The following is a 21,851-nucleotide window of genomic DNA, read 5'->3' as shown; positions in this document are numbered from 1 at the left end:
TTCATTATTAATTCAGTAGCAAGTTTCTAACTGTGATGGTAGGAAGGCATACATGTCAGTACAAAACCAGCTCAAAACATAATTGTATACCTTCTAGAAATGAATAGAAAGTTATTGAAACTTAAAAGAATGCACTATTTGTGTCTGGGTAAGACATGACAAAACTTCAAACTTTCACTTCATTGTTTACGGGCCTGATGACATGTAATTTATCATAAAATGCTTCTGTGCTTCATTATTCAATGTTCTAGCTCTATGGAAGATGGAGTCTCAAAACTCACAATGTCAATGACCATTTTCCTCAATGATTGTCTCTGTTTTTTGGTCAAATTCTGGAAAATGTCACAATTTTCTTCCTGTAGCAGCTTGAAACCCACAGCTAAGTGATGATTCTCCAGTACTGATGAGTCATTGTACATCAAGGCGAGCTCAGAATCTGCAATAACAATTGCAGGGCAGAACGTTACTAAAGCCTGTGCTTCTACCAAATCCCTTAAGATCTTTTTCAAATTCACTACATGCATAAAAGGATTTACAGATAAACTTTTAGTAACAGCCCTGAAAGTTACAGAATTTATTGACTGAATATCTTACTAGGTCAAGCCAAACTATGTTGAGCAAAACAAAGAAAAGGCTTTGCAATGACGCATGTACACATGCCTGGAGTGGCAAGTAAGAAAAAAATATAAGAAAAATAAATATCAGATTAAATTTTCATATCTGCATGAGGTAACTTAGAAAACATTATATGCATAATATATGCATAAACACAGCTCAAGTAAAACACACTGATGTGTTGTCTTCTCATGCCTCTCTCCATCACAACATCTAAAATTCTATTGTTAGTCAAGTTTCAGCTTTCCAGCACTTTGACCTGGGAATACTCAGCTGAGGCTTTTCTGCAGGTCTGCTGCAGAGCACCTGCTTCTTGGTTTTCAAATCATGTCTTTCTGCAGTTATCTAAGACACTCAGATGTCTGGTGAACTAGGCTCACAGTCATTAGTTGGTGACAACAGAAGGCTGGTAGGGTGCTAACAGCTATGCTTCTGTCTTTTTCATGTGGTATGAAACTGCAGGCAGTGTCCCTGCCTGCTGCCTTGTGTCTGAGCATGGTCAGTCTCTGATGCTCTCTCTAATACTGTCCTGAGCAGTGGAATTATTCTTACCCCACATGGCTGTGACAATAACACTTCCCTAGACATGCCTGTGCTAAGGCACAGCTGTAGGGTCAGCTTAGAGCTGCTGAAGACACAGCTCTGGAAAACTGAAGCAGTTACAGAACTTTTTGCACAGCTTTAGCTTTAACCCATGAACCCTGCATATGCTTTAAGATACAGCTTTTAAATAATTCTATCACAAAAAACCCTCAAATACTTTTCCTGCAGTCATACTTTTTATATGCTATATTAACTTCTATTTATTACAGCTGTTCTATGCTAAGTCTAGACATATATCAGTCTATTCCATTCTTTGTCCTCTTTTCTTCTTTTACATCAGCTATGTTTTAAAATGCCTCTGATTCAATGGGAGGCCTCTAAAAGCTTTGATCTTCAAATCTTCAAGTTTCATTAATCTCATTATCTATTCTCCTGCTGTCTTCCTCTCCTGTCTCAAATAAATCGATCTGTTCAATCAGAAAAGTCTTCCTCAGCCTTTCCTTACCCCAAAGGCAGCAAAACCATCACAGCAGAACTAGAAAGAAAGCAAGTTTGTAAAATGATCTCTCTATTGTCTTTCACAGAACACATACAAAGCTTTCATACTTTTTTTTCTTAGGAAGAAAACAGGCATTAGTTTATTTTCCTTTCAAACTGCTTTCTGATTTGCTGCAACAACAAAACACTCCACATTGCCAAAATACTTTGGAAGAGCTGGAGCTACAGAGTGCATTTCAGTGCATTTTTTAGCTACAGCTAAAATGCACTCAACACCAAAATGGATGTAAAAATGGAAGAAAGTTCCCCTTGGTAACCTCTGTAACACAATATAATATTCAAGATTATTTTTCTGGGATGCTATTATCCTTCATATTTGTTTGTTCTTTAATAGCATTCAAGAGGGACCAGTTTAGTAGACAACTCTGTAACAGACTTTAAAAAGGAAAATAATAGTCAGAAAAATCACAAGACTAATAATAAAAAATAAGACGAAAATATGGCAAGTATGTACATACTTTAAGTAACTAAGTCTATCATTTTTATAAAAATGCATTCTTATATTTAGTGAAATCTTCATACATTGTTCAGTCCACTGGAAAAACAAAATTAGAAGGAAGTGGCGTGTATGTTATCTTCTAGAGGTTAGGAAAATTTTGGATTTCAGAGACCAACATTAGATGATCTTTTTCTGTCTCTGTCCCTGCAGTTTATTCCTCATACACAGAACAATTTTAAAGAAACAAAATTGCTTTGTTTCTTTCAGCTTTGTAACAGCAGTTTCAATTAGTGTTTTTACTTGACTGACACATAAGCTTCCTTTATCAAAAGCTGAATTGAGAAAAATAACATATATTTTCTAATCTAGTAATTATCAGCATGAGTATGACTCCTACATTAGCTGAATTTCAGTCTGTCTAACTAGAAGTAAAAGCTTTATGCACTACTATTCATCCCTTCAACTAAGTCAACCCTCTTAAACCTAAGGAAGGAAGGAAACCAAATGCACTGGTTTCCTCATAGAACCTTGGACCCACCAATCTGACCTGGTACTCAATTTCTGACTCAACAAGCAAAAAAAAGTTTTACTTGCATATCCCCACTCTTAAGAATTCAGGTATTATACACCTTTTTTGGCACAAAGCTCAATTCACTCTCTGCCTGTTACTACACTGCTGAACTGTACTGGTCCCCAGTAAAGCACAAAAATTCCAGAGTCAATCTTAATCCTCTTCCATGCAAATGAGTCATTGAATTCAATTTCATTATAGGGTGGCCCTTAGGACATTGAGACAAATAAAACTAGGTGCAGGTTACACTCAAGCGCATGTCGTATCTGAATATACAGCAGCAATGAGTCAGAGGGGGACCTCCCTTCTTCAAATGCTACTCCTGATTTGCGGTCATTCTGTTTTAACATCTGTGAAATAAATTCACCCATATGCAGAAGTGACAGTATCTATAAATGTGCAACCAGACAGGTCAAATACACAACCCTAAGTATGTTTCCATTTCTGCTGCTTTTTTTTTCTGTGCTTGGATTATTAGCATTATTTAAACTTGGCACTTCTGGGTCAGTTATCCTAAAAGGGGAAGTTGTCAGAGAGCAGAGGACGCATAGTATGATGGAACTTTTACTGATGTACAAAGTGCTACCCACTGATAATAGTGACATAAGTCAACAAAATCCAAGCAGGTTGCCACTGGGTCAACAAACCATTGAGTAAATATGTCATGATCATGTTCAATAAAGTTAGCAGTGTTTTTCTTTCAGTAGATGAATAAGGAGGGGATAGAGGTTCAGCAATGCTGCAGACAACAGCCTTGAGGAAAGCACTAGACTACTGGGTTTCAAATTTGGAGATGACATTAGGGTCAGAAAAAAACCAAAGAGGTTTATAATAGCTGCAGAAACAGGGTGAGGAAATTCAGGTTACAAGGCATGAGGGATCAAAAGCCAAGTATAGGATCCAGGCAAAGATTGTTCTGACTCTCTGTTTGCTAAAAAGAAACTTGCTTTTCTGTTTTCTGAATCTCTATGCTTGGTCATGTCACATGTTTCCAAAATAAATACATAAACTCTTGTCTTGCCTTTGTTTGTTTGTTTGTTTGTTTGTTTGTTTTAATGTTCCTTCATTCTCTTCCTAAAATGTTATCTGTTCAATGTAAATCAAATAGGTTTCCAGGAGAGACAACATGCAATACATTGGAACAATGCCAGGTTTATAGTTCACACCTCTTACATAGCAAGAAAGTAATTCTTGCTATGTAAATTACCTCTAAAGTACTATGTAAATTATTTTTAAAGTTACAAAAAATGTAAAGTAATATCAAGTTTATCTACCTATCTACTGAGAAAAGTTAGAAGCAAACAAGGAACGAACTGTGTATTTTTCAGGCGTTATGTGCAGACCTCACAGCAAACTTTTGAGAAAACCACTAAACATCAAACTTACTTGTATTGATAAGAAACTGGTTTGAAACCCCAGGATGATCCACATCATGTATCGCACTGGCAAAAATTGCTGCAAGAATCTCCAAATCCGTGAACACTGCCTAGAATATAATGAAACAGAAACGACAATCACTAACCAGTGAAAAAGTGTTTTCAGCAAAAAGGACTCTACTTTGAATCTGGATGTGAACAAGCAAAACACATTTGAAATACATCTTGATCTCTAGAGACTTTACACACAAGCTATCAAACTCTTTGTAAAATCATCAATTATGTAGAATTTCATAAATATTTCAAGTTTGGCTAAAGCAAAGTGATTTGTACTTCATACAAAGAGCATCATGAAATTCTGTCACAACTGAAGTATTTTCAGCTTCAGTCTGTAAATAAATCTACCTTTATTAGACAATTTTAAGTACAGGTTTCTGACTTATAGGACAAATTAAAGTTAAATATTTCAGCCTGACTTCTGTGTATTGTCCTGTACTTGAAAGATGCATATTTCCTATACAATGCTAAAGGAAATAGTGACAGACTACAAAACATCTTATGTAGTATTTACTGATTTTCCTTTTGTATGACATTATTAGGAAGACAGGGAAAGAGGACTGCAATGAACTTGGAATGTCACTGAGCCCAGAGTCCTGTTGTCAGCACCCACATGATGGAAATGCTTTTAAAATTGACCAAGGACACCTCAGAAGTGCATAGACCAGCAGTGGCACTGGGCAGACATTGCCATTTCACTGGCTAAAGCTGATCTAGAAAAAAACCCAAAAATTTTAGTGATGACTAGTTCAGCTGTGTGTCAAAGCCAGTGGTGTTTTAAGAGCATTATCTGATCTCTCTTCTTGAGCAAGAAAATCTTTCTCAAGAGATTTCCAAGTCTTTGAAGATCCAAACCTGCTAACAAATTCCACCTATAACTCTCTTTTTAAGAAGAAGGTAAAACATGTATTCAGTAACATTGTAGGAAAGAGTCAAAATGTAGCCCTTCTTAAAAATGAAGGTAAATCCTTTTGAACTAATAAAATTTATACTGCTTCCTTTACCTGAATTTTTCTAACCATTTGCTGGGATATAGCAACATCAATATTTGCTATGGTAACACCTGAAGTGTGCTTAAAATAGGGAAAATCTCCAACTTTCACATCCTTCTACTTCAGAGATTTAAGAACTTTCAAGAAGATAATGGGTAAAAAAAGAACAGATTAGGGGTTTTTTTCCCAACAATTTTGAATTATTTATGGGGAGGGGGGAGGGAGGAGGGTAAAAAAAGAGATAGTCCAGTGAAAATTTAGTACATGTTCTTTAGTACAATCTGTCTTAGAAATAAATACAAAATAGTCTTTCCAGATCAGAAAAATAAACTTTCCTAAGAAAATCCACTTACTATAGTTAGATAGAGCCCCACATGGGAAATTACTACAGAACAGTATGTAGCATAAATAATAAGATGGTGGAAACAAGATATGCATTGTGTTACAGTGAAAAAGGTTATGACAGAAAAAATCTATATGATTTAAACTGAAAAGATGTGATATTTTCTGCACAATATTTACATGTAACTTCAATCCTCACAAAATATCTTTAAAATAACAGAAATCATTAAAGAAATGCTAAGATTCCTTTTAAAAACACTGCAGAAACTAAGATCTTTAATATTTAGTTTAGAAGACTCTCACTGTATCCCTTCTCTCTCAATTACCACTTTTTTTCTTCAGTGTAGTTTACCTCTAATGCTGGCGTTGATAGGAGGACATGGGTTGACTGAACAACATCTGCAGCATGTATGTTATTGTGATACGCCACATCTGCATGGTAATGGTCTTCCAGGGTCATCAGGTAAGTTATTAAGGTATCTACTGGAATCTTAAAAGTTTTTAACAAGTCCCGCTCCTACAAAAGTAATGGAAAACAATTAAATTTCAACGCACACAACAGCCTCCAAGACAAGAAAAACAGCAGCATGATTTCTACTACTTGCCTGAAAAATAGTGTGCATGATGACAGTCAGAGGTCTGTTCCCAGATAACTCTGCTACTCTAAAAACCTGAAGGCCCCACTTGTTCAAATCTTCAAGTTCCTAGAGTAGAATCAAGCAATGAACAGGTTGAAACCTAACACAGAAAATTCCTGCAACTTTTGAGAGAAGCGATTATAAACAGAGGACTCATTTAAACCTGGCCACTGTGCAAGCTACATGCTAAACTTTGCAAGGGCTAAACTCTGCAGCTGCTACTAATCTTGCAATAACAGAATTTACATCTGATATTACCATTTTTCAGATTTTATTTGTCTAAGCAGGAAAGACTGCTTCTTAAGCGGGATTGGTCCACAGGGAAAAATTCTACAGTATCTTGAATGAGTTCAGCTAACAGGTTTGGCTTTCTCACTGTCCATTGACAATGAAGTTCAGTGGGGAGAAAACCTCCACAGATGCTGCAGCTCTGCTGCTTTCTCCCTGGTTCTCAGAAACACTCTTCAAATAAGATTTCTATAAATGTTAGGATATGCATATTTTAGAATGAAAAACTCGATTAAAAACCTTTTATAGCAATTTTCTGTTATTTCTAAGTAGTTAGCTGCTGGTGCAAAAAATAATAAGAAATTTAATTAAAAATAAGAGAAAAGATGTACATAAAATGATACAGCTAAAAATGGGAAGGGTAGCTCTAATGCTATATATCCTTGTGCATTTTTAAAAAATAAGTTTGCTATCTATACATTTTCATTCCTGTGACATCATACAGTTTGTTTACTCTTCAATCTTCAGATACTATTTATGAATAGGCAGCTTTCATAATGCATATACAAATGCTAATTTAAATTCCATTTCCAGATGAAATTGGCTTCATGCTGAAATTAACCCTTAAGGTCTGATTCTGATTTGACTTGCTATTCTTCCACTCCAACAAATTTGGATTATTTCAAGTGATATCAATGCTTGGTCCTGCAACTTGAAATCAATGTGTATATGCAGAGGACAGAATAATACTGAAAAGTCCACACTCTGTTTCTATAAATTCAAGGATATATATTCTCTACCTTGGCAAGGACATCTTCTTGGTCTGTTTTAACTCCAAACCTAGGAATACTGGAATTAGTTAGGCTGGAGCTGTGCATGAGTTTTTTGACTCCACTGATCTGGGACATTGGCCTCTTCTTTTTTTCTTTCTCTTTCTGTGTTGGAGAAGGGATTTCAACCTCATGTTGCTTGTCTTCAAAAGAATGAATAAAAAGAGAATAATTTATATAAGAATTATAAATATTATAAAAATAATTGTTGAGTTGCACCTTATGGACTTTTTAATACTTAGAAAAATTTCTTTTAAGGTTTTGCAATAGATTCTTTCTATCAAGATCACTAAACTCATGAAAAGTTAAATATAGACCTATACTTCAGTACAAGCAGATCTCTTTCACTCAAATTGCCTCATTATTTCTGAATTGGCTTTAAAAGCAACTTGTGACTGATTACCACTTCTGCCATATCCCTAGTGCTGTAGAAAGGGTCAATCATCTCAGTATAAAAACGTTATTACAACCGCACAGGAATACATTTTGCAAGAAAAAAAAAAAAAAAAAAAAAAAAAAAAAAAAAAAAAAAAAAAACCAACCACTTTGTTTCTTTTATTCAGGAGAAACATTCTCTGCAATTTTATTTCAAAAACTGTCCGTGTGTGTCCTCATGTAAACTTTTAGCAAACTTTTTCAGGACTGGAAGGATTTAATACTTGTGGACTGGTTCTGTCTGCTAAGACTGTACAACTTGGAAAGCCTCTTGCCAGCCAGATCCAGAAGCCCTTTGGATTGCTGGCAGTTCATGCTACCAATGCAGCTTTTCTGCACCTCCCAACTAGAGCTAATAATAATGACAAAACAAGTGCTCTGTTAATCTCTGAATTTTGCTGCGGGCTTTTGCCTCCCCAGCAGTATCAGCAGCACCACTTAATAAAATTTATCAATATATGTGCCAGCAAAACTGTAGAAAAGAATTAAATTGAGAGTATATTAAGATTTAATTAAGAAAAGAATTAAACTGAGAGTATATTTAGGCAACTGCCACATGATTGCTGCAAAAATAGTATGGGGTTGTGGAGTACTGCAAATTTTTGCCCCAAAGAAACCCAAGTTAGTGCAATGAAGGGCTTTTCTGAAAAAACTATTAGGAACATGAATTAATTTTTGTTCCTTTTATTCATACTGTATTTCAATCTAGAGTTTAATGTCTCCCTTCAAATTATTTATTTTTCTTGTTGAAATGTATCTCCACCTTCTCTAGAATTCAAAGAATATATCAGTAAAACCACAAAAATCCAGAAAAGATGTTTCTGACACAAATGATGAGTCAAAACAACTGAAATACACCTTAAACTAAAATAAAATTTGAAAAGAAAGTAAGGAAATCTGGGATTTTTACATGTGTACTCTTTCCTTTCTGCAATATTCATTTCCAATACAGACATGGAAACCACAGATGAGGTTAGCAAGTCCATTTCTAATTACCAGCTTGTTACATGTCTGCTTCTTTACTTTCTTTTCTCCTTTTTTTTTTTTTTTTTTTTTTTTTTTTTTTTTAATTGCTCTTTAGTAGGTACATTTAATGGACACTTCAAATTCCAAAGAAATCACAATGAAGAAGAGACTTTGGAAACGTCACCAGGTTGTAGCCTGTGGCACTGAGTCCCTCAACTACCCCATCATACTTGAGCACTCTCCTTGTAAGGAGGAAAAAGGGGAGGCAGAGCATGGCAGCCCTTGTCTGGTGCAAACTGACAACAGATGAGGAGCTGTGACTTGTGCCTGTGCTTTGATGTTTATGGTTTCAGTCATATGCACAAAGTTTAGACCCATCAAACAGAGGTTCGTAAGCTGAGCTGTCAGACTAACTCAAGTGAAAGGAAGTGTCTGTCTGAACGACTTTAGGTCTCCAGAGAAACTCCCTGGGACTGCCTCTGCTTTTGCAACTTTGAGCACACAGGGCTGTGCCCATCTGAGCATTCAGAAAAGACAGCTTGCCATTTTGACCCTATTTATGCTATGCTCAATGGCAGGTTCTCCATTTTCCATTCATAGAAAACAGGTTATTGGTGCTGAAAAAGAAAAATGTTGTGTATTATTATACACAATGTAGGAGCTTTATGTCTTATACACAGATTATATTTTTTGTCATTATAAATAAACTCAAACATTCATATAGCCATAAAGGAAAACAGTTTGGTTTTGGTGGGCTTTTTTTTGTTTGTTTGTTTGGTTTTTTCTTTGTTTCTTAGTTTGTTTTTTAAAAAAGAAGAACAGAAAACTCTGTTTTCTCATGAAGCCTACCTAACAGGAGAAAGTTTGTAGATATTGAGAAGGTAAGTTATGTATTAAGTATATTAGATAATAAACTCATTAAGTATTTCTAGGGAGAGAAAGTTTTCTCTTTGCATAGATGTTCAGAACCCATATACTTAGACTCCATATATTGAAAATATTTAAGCAATATATCTGCAGATAAGGTGCTTTCACTATTGTGATGCTCCTATACCTACAGTTTTAAGTATCTAGTTTTTCATGCAGACAGAAAACAGTACTCATGGTACAGTAAATTAGAAGTGATTGCCTTTCCAGCCCTCTTTCTGCTCGAGACCAAGATCTGCAAAAGGCTGACGGATGCATTTCTTTACCCTGTCAAAGTAAGTCTTAAGCTTTCAAGTGAAAGCAAGCAGAAGCTGGCATCTCAGTCTCCACAGCCTAAGTGGGTCATCCTTTCAGGCAAGTGCACACTGTGGTTTTCAGGGCATCTGAGGCTGGGCAGTATTGCTTCCCCATGGCAGAGGCTTATCCCTCTCCCAGTGTCTGAACCCCTGCTGTGCTGCAGCAGTTGACACACACAGGCGAGCTGGACAGACACATTCAGCCATCCATTTGGGACAGGGAGACAGGAAAAATGTGCTTTACAAAAACACCACTTTTTTCAAAAAAGCCACAAAAGGCACCAGCAATGGTATCTCACACAGAATAAGATGGATTTTAACATGTGTGACTATCACTTTTTAAGCTACTCCTTATCCTAATTTAGGTGTATTTGACTGCGTCTCTCTTATTACACTGTCTTCATGAATCAATGGTATTTTGCTCAAAACATGTCTTGAGATTGATATAGTATCTTTATCTTCATGTTCAAAATCAACAGTATGGAAGAAAGTTTTCTTGATTTTCATGAATTTTAGGGGAAAAAAAAGCTGTGATGAAGGAACTATATTCTTTGTAATATTGTGTTGGGTTTTTGTTAATGCTCACATCCCAGAACGCCAAGATCTTGAGCTGAAAAAATCTTCCTGGAAAAAGTCTTTTCAGATGTTTTTTTAGTCACATGCACCTAACTGTGCATGTGCAGGCAGGGAATACCAAAATATCTTAACTGCATGCTGTGAGATTTTATGAGGTTACATGTGCTTATGTGCTTCTAGCACACTGAAACCTCTGCAGTAATGCCAGTAGGAAAATATAGTGGCAGAATTCTCTTTAATATATAAATATATGTATAATTACCACTCTGAGATTTGCCCAGTTGGTTAGTGCATGGCACTAATAAAGCCAGGGTTGTAGATTTGAGCCCTGTATGGGCCATTCACTTAAGAGTAGGACTTGATGATCTTTGTGAGTCCCCTCCAACTCAGAATATTCTGTGAATCTCTGTGATTCTCTATAATTCACTATATTATTTTCTTAATATGTTAGCAATATAGTAGTAGTAATATGTACATGAATATTTATCTGTAATTAAACACATAGGGAAATCACATACACAAATTAATTGAGCCGTGAGGAAATGGATCTAACCTGACCTCTCTGTACAAATGCTAACAACAGTATGCTAAATGCACAGTTTCTGAAAGCAGAAATTAATATTGAAAGCCACTTGCTTTTAGGCTCTAACACAGCCCAGAAGGAGATAAACATCCACCCCCCCAAAAAAAGTTAACTCTTCTTAATCTTACCTAAGAAAGTGTTTGAAATGTATTCTGAGACCTGATTGCCTGATCTGCTCATTTCGGAGAGGTGGGTTAGCTCACGGTTGAGCATTCTTTTAAACTGGAAGAGAAAACAAAAAAGTCTAAAGTTAGTTACATCAAGATATATTTTAGTTAGGACAAGAAAATGCAGTCACTTTACAGCTGGGGAAAGAACATGGCATTAAGAATATGTACTACAGTAAGACAACTGTGAAAGCAGAAATCACATACACCAATGATTTACCCAAACAAATTTTTTCATGGATTGGACAATGTCATTCTTAACCTTCTAAAATACCCCACAGTGATTCGATGACTAAGGTACAGTGTCCTACTAGTAACTGAAACCTCTAAGGCATTTGAACTCACGTAAGTTACAATACTGTCTTTCCAATTTTTCAATTTTATTTTGGAAAATAAATACAAATGTATATGTAGGAGCTGTTCTCTACTATTTTTCTTACAAGATTTGTAAATTAATCTTCTTTTGCATTTTTTGCAATTCATTAGGCAACATTTCAAATCTATCTCATCATTAATCTATTCAAAATTATTTGACAACATTGCTCCAGACAATCTAAACATATTATTGTTTTCATAATAGCCAATATGAAAATAGGTCGATTTTGTTGTCTCTGACCTAAAATTATTATATTCAACCAGTCCAACAACTTGACTATTCCACTATCTCAGAAAACTGCAAGCATCTCCAAGAAACATTAGAGTAGAAAATACCCATCTGTGGAAATAATTTCTATCTCCCTTTCAGTTAGCAATTCACTCTGGGCACTCTAAAGGATATCTGAAGCAGATACTAATATTCCATGAAATGTATAATTAATTAGGTACACATCACTGAGCCTTTCTTGATTCCTTCTAGACTCCAGGGTGAAATGATATCCTGTGGTATTATGCTTGACAGGTTAATTGCATAATACAGCTCTCACTATCTTAGACACATTTTCATTGACTATAGCTCTATCTTGATATTACCAACAAACAGAAGGCAGCAATACTTTCTAAAAAATTCAAACAACTCTTGCCAATGAAAATTAGCATGCATCTGTCACTATTGAATTTTGCCTCCTATTGTGCCATCCCTTCATTTTGTTGTTAGATTTCTCAGTCATCTTTTCTCTTAACAAAGCCAAATGATTTGTGCCACTTTTAGAATCACTTTTTACCTTGTTCACAGTCATGAATATCTATTATATCAAGGAATAGCTGCCCTTAGAGTATATACATGTAAACATTTCTCTATGTTGAAAACAGGCAATTTATATTTTTTTCTTCTTCAAAGGAGATAGACTACTGAGTAAATATTAACCATTCTATTTCCATTCCAGTGGAATCATCAAAGCTATTTCTTCAAAGTGGCCTTGCATAGTGAAAGGTGTTATTTTCTGCACAATATCTTTGTAAGCCACCAATTACAATATTACTCACAATGGGCCCAACAAAATTATCTTTAATAAAACATTCTAACCATTAGCCACTGCATCTTCCTGCCATCTTGATGTGTGATCATGTCAGGAAGTTCCAGAGCTACAAAGACTGAATCCTAATTTAGTCACAAGCTAAAGGCTCAGCTTTGATCTCAGATACATCCATGTGAGAGGAAGTGCTCAGCACATGTCTGAAAATTAGAACCATACTGCAAATACAGCTACACATACTGTGAGAACTACAGAGCTATGCAGTCTAGAAAAAAACCCCAGTCTCAATCTCTTCAGCAATGTCTAATGTTTGTCACAAATGTCAAATGTTGAAAAATCAAGTCAAGTTTACCAAGCAACAAAATCACTGGTCCAAAAAATCCCGAGACCATTTTTAAAAGTCTGTCTTTAAAAACTTTTAAATACTTTGCACACTTAAGTCACACTTACACACTTTTTCTCTGTTCCCACAAAAAGTAAGACAAGAACTGAAGATGTCATGGAATAACTTGTCTCCAGAGACTGCAGTTTCAAATGAAATAATTGTGTATAGGAATTGTAATAAAATGTCAGGAGTTGACAAAACCACATTAACTTCCAAGCATGTTATCAGTTTATCTGTTACTACTTCAATATTCTCTCTTCCTTAATTTAAATAGGTAGTTCAGTAGATCCTAACTTCAATAGATCCTCATCTGCCTGGTTGTTTCCTAGTAAGCCCTTCTACATAATGCCCAACTTGCTGATGCTGTTGTTGGTACAGAAAAACACTAATTGTGCCATGTTCCACACTCAGAAAGAAAAGACCATCTAGCCACCACTGGCATGTACTCTTCTTAAAAGATTCACAGCTTTGAAAGAGGAACAAATCAGTGTTTGAAGCTACATGACACAAGAAATGGGAAGAATTTTTTTTCCACCCCAAATAATAAATTTAACTGCAGGAAGTAGGTAGAGAGGTTTGTTATTACACACTGGGAAACATCTTATGGAGCTTATGGAGTGTATGTTCTCTAAGAATTTTCAGCTCAATATTTGTTGTATGAATATTCACAACAAATGAAAGGTACATAACAGTTTTTTTCTAATACCATGTTCCCCACCAGTCTGACACAAATCCTCATCTTCCCACCTCCCATCATCCCACAAGCCAGCAGAACATGAAAACTCAACCATCTGCATGAGAACTGCAGAATAGTCTGCGTTACAGCTGAACAAGGGTGTAAAGTAAAACAAGTCCCTCAGTCTCTGCAAGGCCCTCCTGCTGAGAACAAATTCAATTGGAGATGCCTTTGGCTTTGAAGAACTGTAGCTGCGTGATTTCCTCACACTCTTTCACATGTTGCTGACGCCACAGTACCAACACTTTAATTGACATTTATTTTGAAAACTTCTGGACTAAACAGGAGTTTCGAGAACTGTTTTGATTTTCTAATTGTCTGACAAAGCCTTACAAACGCCATTGCCATTGAATAGATGAAGCTGAAGACCATATGCAGACAGCAGTTTTTGATGCGGAACAATAATGCTCTTTGAGAACATTAAAAAAATAAAACATGAGAGACAAACAGCAATCAAGATATTCAGGTATTTTTGTTGGTTATACTCTGTTTCACTGTATTGTATGTTGCTCAAACCCCTTATGTTTAATAACTTGCCTTTTGAGGAAAAAAACCTTTTTCTAAGAAAAAAAAATCAAAACAGCAACCCCAAATTTAACCCCATTATTTTTCCCAATTTTACCTGTTTCTCAAAGATTTAATTTGGGCCCAAGTGCACACATACATAATCACTCTTTCAAAGATCTACCTATTTACACAGCTCTGCACAATTACTTTACAATAAAATTTTGCCTCTCACATGGCTCCCACAAGCTCTTATTGCCAACCAGAGAAGCTGGTTACATCCATGAGCCAACACTATTTTACTTGTCCAAGAAATAGCCCTAAGTGCTTGAAACTTGGCTAGAATCCACAATCTCATCATTTGGCCTCCTGGAATTAATACTTCGTATGTTATGTTCAAAACAAGTCAAACAGTACATAAAACCATCATGTTCCTAACAGCAGTAAATATTAAATATGATATTTTGAATAAGAATTTAAAAAATCCGAATGCCATATACTTTCCAATTAATTAACATTTAAACTATACACTTTAACTATGATACTGTGAGCTCAGCATGGGGAGGAAGCAGAGGTTTTTGGCTGATCTATGCATATATTGTATTCTTTCTCAGAAAGAAAGATTTTCACACATCCCGCTAGGCATTGTTAGATTGAAAAAATGACACATACATCCCTTTGGAATACCACAGTCCTTGACCATAGCCTTAGAAAATCCCCCTGGAAATGAACTGGCTATAAAATGTCCATTAAGCCTATTTTACAGTTCTTCACTGTCAAATACTGATGTCATAGCAATGGAGCCACAAACTCTTTAATAAAAAAAATCCTGAAAATATTTCCTTAAGCAGAATTTTTAAAATTTCATTTGCTTCTATTTATTTTAGATTTTAATTTCAGCTGGGGTTAGAGGGATGGAGGATAAGAAGATGCAGAGCCCTCAACACAAATACAGGCAGAGCATTCAAATAACATTAAAAATATCCTTAGAGTGAAAAAATTAGAAGTGCACCTTTATCTCTCTTTACAATAAGAAATCTGCTGTAGCAAAAACTATAAAATGTGAGATACATTAATGATAATGAACTGAGAACAATTTCCTAAACTGTCCTAACTTCCCAAGAAAGGGTTTGTAGTTTAGGTATTTCTGGGCTGGAACCCAATTGCATGCACATCTCTGCATTTATATTACTGCTGTCAGCCTATGATAAACATTCATGGAGGGTTTTTTTTTGAAAAATAGGATACTTTTCTGATGTTAGCAAAGACACACAGAAAAACACAGACAAACTTTTGGAGTAACCATGTTCCCAGATGGCAACCAGCGCATTGATCCATTTTTGGGAAGAATTTGAACATATGTTAGGAAGAGACATCAAGATCTAAACAGAGTTGATTCACAGCCAGAAACAAGTTTGGGCCACATGCTTTATATATAGAGGGGCTATTGTTTACACTTTAGAAGATTTTACAAATTTTGTCTAAAGTTTTTGACTCAATAACAAAGAGCCTAAGCAAAGAAGCAGCCAGCAGCTGGTTGTGTTGAGAGGCAGCACACAGAACCACTCCTGCTGTAGGCTCCCTGCAGGCTTTCTGCTCCAGTACAGAAACCTGCTGCATCCCAGGGACTGTAAAGAGGCTGCCTCCACCACAGCCTTTGGCACCAACACTGAAGCTGTGAGGCAGTCCATGGACCAAAAAGCCCAGCCCTGCCTGGCCTTCAGTTTGAGCATTTATTGAGTTCCAGGTCCAGTGGAGGCTGGAATAAAAATGCTCAAGTGTGACAGGGGACTCTCGTAGCACTGGCTCCCAAACCTGCATGGCAAAGATCCCACTTTCAGCCTCTCTGGCTGCCTCTTTTCTAGGAAACATTTCAAAAAGCTTACATGAATAGAATACATCCATCCATTCAATTAATATTTGGAACATTCGACTTATATAACTATATTTTGTTTCTGAAGTATCTACAAATGTTTTTTTTAAATATGCTTGCATCTCAAAATGAATAAACTACATTATATTACTAGATATTATATTACATTATATTACTAGATTTTAAAACTTTGTACAATAAAACAAAAAAAGGAACTTTAAATAAGTCAGCCTTACAAATTAACATAAGGCTTCTGTCTATATTGCTTATTGATGCAAAACTATCTTTGATTTTAGCAGCATTCTAGATACATAAACAGCATTCTTAATAGCTAAAGGTTTGGGTTGGAAGCCCATGAGTTTAATTAACATCACAGCCAGGCTCTGTTTTTTATAATAAGCTACAGAAAGACAGATATGTCCAAGGCTGTCATTGTGATAGTGGGGCTCATTTTTTCAAGAAAAGATACTGAAAAAAACCTAGGGATTAATATTCCCATTTTCCAAAATACAATTCACAGGAGATAAATACAGTCTGAACCACATAGAAATATGTGTATAATAAGGGATGGAAACATATACAATATTATACCTGATATTACCTACAATGTAATATCAGAGAATAAGATATTTCAGTCTTCAGAATTTCATATATACTTTGCATAATTGTTTTGAATGTCATAAAAAACAACACATCTTTTCTTCTCACATTTTTTCCCTCGAAAAGGAATGTAATAAAATTGTGCTCAAGCATGACAGCTTCTTAACTAAAATCATTGTAGACAGTATAGGGCACTCTCTATACAAAGGACATTTTTCCCCATGTGTACTCAATTACAGCTACCATGGTCTCTTCTAAACTTCAATTAGAAAAAAAGTCTATTAATTCTAAAGGCTGAACAGTAAACTTTTCTCTTTTTTTAACTGGTGATTAATTTTTTCTGATTTAGTGAGGAGGAACATATCAGCAGCTGCCTAGAAATGCAGGAAATACTTTCTAGTAAATTAAAATAAATTACTTTTAGATGAAATGCAAAGTAATTTCATCTCATTGGTTTGGCAAACAAGAAAGGAATCTACCTAGCTAGCATAATGGGATGAAATTTCTTCACAGATGGCTGATCAAAATCCTTGATAATATATCGCAACAATTCAGCATTAGCTGAGAATACTCATAATTGGACATAATCAGGCTTTGCATTTCTATTTTAAAAGACATATCTATTGTAAAAGTAGGTATTAATAAAAGAGAGCATAAGAGATTCAATTGTGCAAATATAATGCTTTTGTTATTTTTAGTAGTTTAATTCAATATATGCATTATTTAGTTCAGGAGAAATCAGAATTTCTTTAAAGAAGGATGAATTAGTACACTTATTATATGTCGAGCACAGAATTGTGTTCTTTTTTTACACACTCAAAAACAATCATAAAAGTATAAAAGCAGGAGCATTTTTCTTAAGCACAAACATGATTTTTTAGGGATAAACCAAAGCTCAAATGTGATTTTCTATCAACTGGATTTCAGTTCTGTGTCTTGATAGGCATACTGATTTAACTCCTTGATGCAAAACTTTTCCATAAAAGAGATAACCTTATTTAATTCCATTTTCTAGCAGTATTGCCATTTCAATCTAGTTCACACTTCACCACATAACAATATAGATCAGTGTTAAAAGATGGCAATTTCCAATGCTTAAATCAATAGGCTGTCACACACACACAGGCTACTAAAAATGCTGTTGAAACTGAGTGTTCAGAATTTCACCTTTCTTCAGCTATTAAAACCAGTATGAGTCATGAATTCACCCATTATCCTCAGCTGCTTTACTCATGCTGTCTTCTATTGTATAGTATCTCTGTTTCGAGGTATTTGGAGTTTTTTTAAACCATTTAGTGGCTAGAAATACAGTTCTGTAGCAACCCTTTTCTGAAAGAACACAAAACTGTTCTGAATTTCTTTGGCTTTAGTCTTGGTTGAATCATTCACTGAAGCAATATTATTTTAAAAGTCCCAGTACAGTTTCTAAGAAAGACTATAGTGTGCAATTCATTGTTCTTGCTGAACAAAGGCTTGTTATCAGATTTTTTTACTTCAAATTATTCATAATCATATCACCCGCAAATCCTCACATTACCCAGTGATCAAGCAATCATGCACCAAAAATCAAAGTTCTTAAAAGGTAAAACAAAATCCTACCTTTATGTAGCCCCAAGAAACTGAGAGTAAATAGTTCGCCTCAGGCATTTTCGATTTTTTCTTTACTTCCAATCTAAGCTAATCAGTTCTTTGCTATCTGACACTGCAAAAGACTAAAGATTCTTTCTCTCCTCTCCTCTCCTTCCTAATTCTTTTTGCTGGTCTTCAGGTTCTCAGCAACTGTGTGCTCAGGAGGCATACTGAGATGAAATCCAACCGTGTGGTCTTCTGACTGTATAAATGCCATTTGTGAAACTCCAAGCGTTCAGAGGCAACGTTGAAGACACATATTGCACGAGCTGAAGAAATTTCTGAAGAGCTAGGGATATGCATATTTCCTGAACACCAGGATTTAATGAATAATGTATGTCAAGATGCTCAGCTGCTCAAAGACTTGCTCTATCAACAGCTACCAAATAAGGACCTGAAGAGGAAGCCACAGACAGTGGCAGCGATCCCTCCCATAGAGCCATACTGGCAGCCAATAGTGTGCCACCCTAAAAGATATAAATCCGCAGGGCTGGTGTCATGATGTACAGTAATTTCCCATTGGCTGATGCTGGGGACTCTCCTGGGCATGGGATATTTCTTTTTATATCTTTTTTTTTTTTTTTTTTTTTTTTTTCCCCTCCTCCCGACAGCAAATGCCCTTTACTAATGGCATTCCTGCCTGCAGCATTCACATGCCATTCAAAAATAATTGGGCTAAGGTCTCGTCACTTCAGCAGCATTTGCCAGTTTTCAATGGACACCCTATCCAAGCAGTTAAAAATAGTGTTGTGTGTACATCCATTTGGATTGTCTAGTGGGTTTAATTTTTCATATGGAAGAAAAATATATTTTGAGGTGTTCCATATGCGTAAAAAAGTCCAACATAAATAGATATCTCTTGTTTCTTGAGCAGTTTATGGTGCACTTTAGCAAGAAAATTCTTTTGGCTTTTATGCCATCTACATTAAAAAACTGATCTACCTCAGACTACTGGGCCAGGACGCTACTTTCTAATGTTTGGAGGTTTTTTTTCATTTAAAGACATAAAAGCCGTTACTATTAAGCTAAAGCAAGTCAGGTGTCTTACAATTCCCAGTAAATGTTAAGCTTCCATGGAGATGTAAGAAGTAAGATAGTAAAAGTCCTCAAATTCTCACTGTATTTATTCAACTTTTGCTCTTTCTGCCTCAGCAGATTATTATAATCAATTACAGCTATGCATGTTTGAAAAAAAGGAGGGATTAATTGAAAGTAGAGTGTGTCAGTGAGCTGACTCAAGCATTAAATAAAAGATCCCACCATCTGCCACTCAGAGACCCAAACTTGAAAGGAGGAATACATTATGCCCACGGCAGGGGGGTTGGAGCTGGATGAGCTTTAAAGTCCCTTCCAACCCAAGCCATTCTACGGTTCTGTGATTATCTTGCTCCACTCTGTGCAAGGTACATGAACTACTTCAGCAAATTTCTTAGTTTTTGCTGCGTCGAAAGAAAGGGAGAGTTACCTTATACGACAGTGGGCAAATGCCTAAGGACAGGCTGAATGAGGTGCAGCATTCAGCCTAATCCCACACTGCTGATTCACTGACAGATGCTGACTGAGAACAGTCATAAGAGAGGTTTTGGCTGGAGCAGTCAGCAATTCTAAGTGCCTCAAAAAGAATTGAACCTGTAAAAATCAATAGGGCAAAATATGGTATCAACAAATCTCCTCCTTACAGGAGAGAAATGTGACAACTGGATACAATCAGCAGATCATCAGTAAAGTATTTTCATGTGGAAGGCATACTGTTTCCCTTAAAATAGATAATATAAAACATTTCTGAAACATCTTAATATTCAGTTATACTTAGTCTGGATCTATGAAACTAGATGTATATAAAACAATAAAGTTTTGAATACAGACCTAGGGTTACTAGACACTCAGCAAAACATTAAAGAATGCTTAAAAAAGGTACTTGTAGAAAATATTTCTCCTGATTCTTCCAGCTCAGCTTTGTAATGATGAATATAAAGCTCCTCTACATCTGTGTTTCATTGTCTTCTGATCACCCACAAGAGAGCACTGCTGCCACGTACTCAACATCAACACAGGGCTGGAAATATGATGCCTTTCTCCAGGAGGCAATTTCAAGCGTGATTTAGAAAATGGTAAAGTAACTTTTGGCTACTTTAGGAATGAAGAATGTGGGTATGAAATTTTGGTTGCAATAGGTAGTATGAGAAGACATGAGAAAGTCAAGTTTTAAATATTGTCTCTTACTTTGATACCAAAGACTGTTTCCTCATGAAATATTAACAACTCTTCCCAAAGAACTGTTCCCAAAATAACTTGATTCGGATAAGGAATATTTAAAATGGTTGGTATGTAAATTACACCAGCTGTTTGGCATGTATTAAAAAATCTTTTTTTTTTTCTTCCCCACTAATATATGAGACAAAGATACATCCGTAACAATTACTGGGTTACAGTTGGTTGAATTTATTGAAGGATGGTGTTTATCAAGTTATTAGCTAGGTCATTTTAATATAAGAACAGGAAAAACATTTCCCTCCAAAGTAAATATACATTACATCAATTCACTCTAGCTCCATATTAACTATTCTGATTTAGGAAATTACACCTGATACACACTGCTTATTACTGACTTGTATTACTTTTTCAAGACTCATAGTCTCAACCTCATAAAATCACTGATTGCTGTAATAGAATTTAATTGTGTGCCTTCACTGATTTAGAAAGCATGCCCCCTGATGCTGGTGGCTACATGTAGTATGATCTTAGATGTGGATAGTCAGGAAAATCACACCAGCTCTGATTAACAGGAATGGTTTTGGCTGATTTTCCTCCTGAATTCCCAGGTTGCAATCAGTAAATAACTAGCTTTAGAGGAGGTTATGGTGGGTAGATGAGTGCATGGAAAATAGCTGCCACTAAATAAATACCTAGAGGAACTCAAGATAAGAAAAACAAAATTTAGAGATTTTTGTTTTTATACAAATATACATCCACGAAGATAAAACATGGAGGAAAGACATAATGACATATTCTACCATTGTTCCAATCAAGTAAAATATATGGAAATGAGAAAGGTGTAATTTGAAATTATAGTAAGTAATAAAATAATTCAGGAAAGAAAAAAAAAAAAGAAAGGTAGTTTTTAATGAGAACTGTTACGTGTTTTGAAAGAATTGAGACAATGACCTTGAAAGACAGAAAGATGATGAAGTCCCTTAGTACCCTTAACAAATGTAAGCTATTATTTAATCAATGATTCTGGAAAACTTTCTTCAAAGAAGTCATAAAAAGAGGTGGCAGAGATCCCAGGAGCTGCAATGTTCAATTTTAGTACCCTTTTAAAGACTTTAAAAATGTTAATTTGTGCTAATTAAAATTTGCAAGCAGGATGGATAGGTAAGATCAGGCCACTTCATAAAACCCCAGTCTTGGGTATAATGACAGAAAAGCTGATATACACATATTTATGTTTTTGCTTGATACAGAACTGGGACATAAGAGTGTAATTAATGCTAGTTGGAATCATTTATGTATTTGAACATGTAATATTCTTGTACTGTCATAGAGCATTTGATTTATTACTGTAAAATATTC

The 21,851-nt window shown here is 35.5% G+C and overlaps 1 protein-coding gene across 2 annotated transcripts in view; it reads right to left on the bottom strand.

The window, feature by feature from the left end:
* PDE4D (phosphodiesterase 4D) overlaps window positions 1–21,851 on the bottom strand; it is a 316,303-nt gene that overhangs the window by 6,124 nt on the left and 288,328 nt on the right. For both annotated transcript variants that reach the window (XM_083883303.1, XM_083883304.1), the window contains exons 7-12: window positions 11,101–11,194; window positions 7,160–7,332; window positions 6,099–6,197; window positions 5,846–6,010; window positions 4,113–4,212; window positions 282–436 (exon numbers count right to left, since the gene is read on the bottom strand). In XM_083883303.1, the coding sequence (XP_083739429.1) occupies window positions 282–436; window positions 4,113–4,212; window positions 5,846–6,010; window positions 6,099–6,197; window positions 7,160–7,332; window positions 11,101–11,194 (786 nt within the window). The remainder of the gene's footprint in view (window positions 1–281; window positions 437–4,112; window positions 4,213–5,845; window positions 6,011–6,098; window positions 6,198–7,159; window positions 7,333–11,100; window positions 11,195–21,851) is intronic.

The sequence above is a fragment of the Zosterops lateralis genome, assembly GCF_965231275.1.
Source record: "Zosterops lateralis genome assembly, chromosome: Z".
Taxonomy (NCBI): domain Eukaryota; kingdom Metazoa; phylum Chordata; class Aves; order Passeriformes; family Zosteropidae; genus Zosterops; species Zosterops lateralis.
Note: the sequence above shows the minus strand (reverse complement) of the source record. Positions and strands in the feature narration are given on the sequence as shown.